A 4,805-nucleotide genomic window follows, 5' to 3' on the forward strand; every position below is an offset into this window, starting at 1 on the left:
TACGTTAGTCCAACGTACCAATAGTGGCTAGTTAAGACTCACCCATGGCTCCGACATACGTGGTTAGGGTTTGGGGTATAGTGGAGGGATATGTTCACGTTAATTTGTCTAAAAGTGCCACATTTTGCACAGACCTTCAGGGTCGCCATAGCGGCCAAATCCATATGGCCACCATTATAAGACAATTTCTTTTAAATTTGATTATGCTTTAAGTAGCATGTGACATTTAAAACTAGGGGGTTATCATGATTCTGAATCATTTCAAGCATTAGTTTTGCACGAAAAGCACTTCTTGGGTTAAAAACGGCCATAGCCATCATCACAAATGTGATGAGGTCATCACATTTGGGCAAGTGGCCCAAGGAGTGTTTTTTGAGCAAAACTAATGCTTAGAATGGATTCAGAATCATGAAAAACCCCTTGTTTGACACATCACTTGCTACTTAAAATGATGCCTTAATTCCTGTAGGTTGTTAATGGTGGCCAGGGGGCCCAAAAGCTCAACGGTTAAGGATGAACCTGTGATGTCATGACATACTTTTTATTTGTGTTTTTTCTATTCATTTGGTCATTAAGAGAGGTCTGCTCTGCCGGAAACATTGCGGAAAAAAGTTATGGCTATTTTTGTATACCACACCATAGACAACCAATATAAGGCAACATTTCATCAGACTTTAAGTAGCATGTGACATGTCAAACTAGGAGGCTTTCATGATTCTGAATCCATTCCAAGCATTAGTTTTGCACGAAAAACACTCCTTGGCCTAAAAACGGCGACAGCCGTCATCACAAATGTGATGAGATCAGCACATTTGGTGGATATGTTTTTCGTGCAAAACTAATGCTTGGAATGGATTCAGAATCATGAATACTTTGACATGTCACATGCTGCTTAAAGTATGATGAAATGTTTCCTTATATTGGTTGTCTATGGTGGCCGGGGTATACAAAAATGGCCATAACTTTTTTTAAATCATTAGAGCATGCTACATCTGTGCAAAATTTGACACACTCTCTCTCTCTCTCGCCCTCCACTTTAGTCTCTATCTCGACAAAATGGACTACTTGAATGTACAGTACTCTTGATTATGTTATGTATTGTATGATATTTACTTTTGTTTAATATTTTGGTGTCAGTGTGGTGTCAGCATAGAAATATATTGTACTGTAAATTGTGTCTGAATAATCCCGTAAGGAATGGGCTGCAAAAGGCAGTCAGACACGTAAATAAAATCATTCATTCATTCATTCATGCACCCACAAAACCTCCACCACGACTTAGGTGGGCAGCTCGCACTCGCACAGGACCCTGGACAGCACGCAGCAGCAGAAAATCTCCTTGAAGGTCTTGCGCATCTCCTGGCTGCGGAAGGCGTAGATGATGGGGTCGATGACGGAGTTGCACATGATGAGGATGAGGTAGAGGTTGAACTGCGACATGAAGCAAACGCAGTAGGCGTTCCACGGGCACGAGATCATGAGGATGAGGTGCAAGAAGAAGGGCGCCCAGCACACCACGAACACGCCCAGCAGGATGGTGAGCGTCACGGCGCCCCGCATGTTGGCGCGCGCGTGCACGAGGCCGCCGCCTGCCGCAGCGTCGTTGTTCCCCGGCAGCACGGCGATGCGCTTGACGTGCAGCCGCGCCAGCAGGAACATGTGCACGTAGAGCGAGGCCATGAGGCCGAGCATGGCGAAGAACATGGTGATGAGGCACACAAGCACCGTGGTGCTCTTGGAGTACACGATGAAGAGGATGCCCGACGCCGTGCAGCACGACCAGATGGCCGCGATGACCGCCAGCGCCCGGCGCACTGTCACGATGTTGTGGTAGCGCAGCGCGTAGAAGATGGTGATGTAGCGGTCCACGGCGATGGCCAGCAGCGAGCAGATGGAGGCGAGCAGCGAGCTGCAGATCAGGGAGTCGAACAGGTTGTCCATGCTCTTGATGACGGCGGCGGGGATGCTCAAGCTGCCGCCGTTGATCAGGGCGATGACGATGGTCTCGGAGGCATTGGACACGCTCACCTATAGGGTGGTCGGTGATATGGGGGAAAAAAATAGAATATCACCATTCGTTTTCCAAGCAGTATCACGATCCATGATGTTATTGTGATACTTTTTTATGTAGGTTTTTTATGGTTCTTTTTTTTTATTCAAGTCACCTATCAGTATAACCACCACCTGAAATAAAATAAACAGAAACTGAAATAAAAATAAAATACATTTGGGCCAAAATACTTTTTTGGCGAACAAAACCGTCGTTCTACATTCGTATAAATTAAGGTATATAACGATATCGTATCATCTCGGCGATATTTACCACCATATCACCCCAACCCTACGCTGTATGATGCGAAGCCTGCAGAGCTAGTTCAGTCAGGCAACTCGTGAGCGCGCCTACCTGATCAGGTGACTAGTCTCATGCACTCTTTACCTGATCAGAGCGGCTATTTAAACCTCTCTGCCTACCTGCTCATTCCTGCTGAGCGGTCGTGCACCGCTGCTGCTGTCTCCCTGCCTCGCTTGCTGCTAACCTGCTGCTCATGAAGTTTTTGCAAATCTCACCGCCTCCCCAGCATCCACCCGTATACAGGCTCTGTTTCTAGATCCCCCTGTATGGGGGTCTTATTCATTCCCTTTAATTCTTCTTTTGGCTTATAATTTAAATAAAATGTTAATGTTACAGGGAATGAATAGGGATGCTCAATAAATATATATTCTAAATTCACTCCAAGAGTTATCTGACTGAAATATATATGTGGCTCACCAGCATGTCAGCCACGGCCAGGCTGCAGATGAAGAAGTACATGGGCGAGTGGAGGTTACGGTTCTTCACGATGGCGGTGATCACCAGCATGTTCTCCAGCATGCTCACGATGCCGAGTGTCAGGAACACCTCCGTGGAGATGATCAGCTGCTCGTAGCAGCTGCCCGCCGACGAGTCCTTGCTGTGGTGCATGCTGGGCAGCATCGTGGCGACCAAGCTGTGGTTCCTGCTGTGTCTGTGAACTAGTGCATGATGCTGCTGCTGCTGTGATGTGCCGTTCATGATGTCTGGTCAACTCCTTTGTCCTTCTTCTATGTTAAGGTTAAGAATGTATGAAGAGCAGAGAGAGAGGTTAGTTAGAGAGAGAGTGTGTGTGTGTGTGTGTGTGTGTGTGTGCGTGCGTGCGTGCGTGCGTGCGTGCGTGCACCTGTGTTTAAGAGAGAGAGGTAATAAGAGCATAGTGCACACACGTATGTACTACATACTGACTGAGTACTCACACATTGCAGGCATGCGGGCAGATCATCACTTGGCAGCTTCTGTGATGCTCTCTCACTCGCTCTTGCATTTTATCCCCCTCAACATCTGTGTGCGACTGTGCGCACACACAACTGGCCCCTCCCCCTGCTTCTCTCTCCTATGAGCTCTCTTGCAAATAAAAGAGGAGCACATTTTGTATTTCATCTTGGATTTTCTTCCAATTCACGTTGTACAAATTAGTTTTGAATAAAATTGTCATTAACCCATTTAGACATAATAATAACCCATTTAGGCCGAAAAAAACCAAAAAAAAACATGTTTCTATGTCAGTGGTACTCAACCTTTTTCATGTCAAGGACCCCCAGTATTATCTGTATTTGGCTGCGGACCAGCCCCCATCTGAAAATATGTAGTTCCAGAGACCCCCCAGAAGTTACCACCTCCGGCGCCGCCCGTGGCAATGTTGTCTCCCTCTCCCCGCTCATTGCTCCTACATGGGCAGTAATAGATTTAAAAATGATAATAATGAGATAAATACTTTAATAGTTACCTAATAGTTATAAAGGACTGTAAGTATGAGACCAAAAAGAGCCAAAGTTAAACCAAAATGTAGTGCTGTCTTTACCTTTAAAATGAGTGAATTGCCCTTTAAATCCTGAAGTTACCAAGACAGCCACCTTAAAGTGGCTTCCAGCCACCCGTAAGTGGATGAAGAACCTGTTTTGAACCATAAAAAAACCCTTAAAAATAGAAAGACCTGAAATAGTAACTTTAGAAAGACGCAGGAAAACGAGGAGAGTAATTTAAGGTTGTAACAATTTTAGTTGGTAAAGATCAATTTACAATGAAATGTGTCGCATTCGGAAATACATTACATAATAAGTGTCCAATTGTCCGAGCGGTCCCGAAGTGGCTTCTGTCCGTGGATAATACAATTATAGTCAAAATGACGCAATGTTGTTTTGTCGATTGTGATTGGAGGAACGTCCCACGCTGTCGGTCAGCTCAGAGTTGGTTGGACTGTCGTGATTGGACGAGACGATTCCCACGTTGGTGAGGACCCACGTGGAGTCGATCTTATTTGTCCAGCACATTGATGTCGCTTCATGCCGGGAGAGCATGACGGCTGTGGTCACCGTGACCTGATAAAACTCTCTTTCCCTACAAAAACAAGGTATACTGTCTCCTGATAGTGTGTTGGTTTTGTTGACACCTTCCAAGAGCTGCTATCAACTTGCCACGGCCAAATACATGTAGGCTAAAATCTCAACATGATTCCATAAAATGATATGGAATACTGTCCAACTTGACATAACGTGTAAACATCAATTTTATCCATCAGGCAGCCTCTCCGCTGTCTCCACTGACCGTGGTGTGGACTCCCTGCTGCTGACAGCCTCTCCACAATTATCTTCCTTTGTCTTGAAAAAATACCTTATATCCATCTTTTATTTGAGCGGTGGGACATTGTCTTTTGAAATTAATGATGTAAATTGTTATTTCCGTTTTCAAAAACAGGCGGGTGTTAACACCCCCATCACCCAGGACGAAGTTA

General features: G+C 45.3%; 1 protein-coding gene across 1 annotated transcript; it reads right to left on the reverse strand.

Annotated features, from left to right (window-relative positions):
* Positions 1-1,278: 1,278 nt before the first annotated feature.
* LOC306913197 (melanocortin receptor 4-like) lies at positions 1,279-3,052 on the reverse strand (the record flags this gene model as incomplete). The annotated part of the gene is made up of 2 exons (XM_079489785.1): positions 1,279-2,028; positions 2,771-3,052. 2 exons carry the CDS (start codon positions 3,050-3,052, stop codon positions 1,279-1,281), a joined length of 1,032 nt encoding a protein of 343 aa, XP_079345911.1.
* Between the last annotated feature and the right edge of the window lie 1,753 nt (positions 3,053-4,805).

Source organism: Electrona antarctica (genome assembly GCF_951216825.1).
Source record: "Electrona antarctica genome assembly, chromosome: 20".
Taxonomy (NCBI): domain Eukaryota; kingdom Metazoa; phylum Chordata; class Actinopteri; order Myctophiformes; family Myctophidae; genus Electrona; species Electrona antarctica.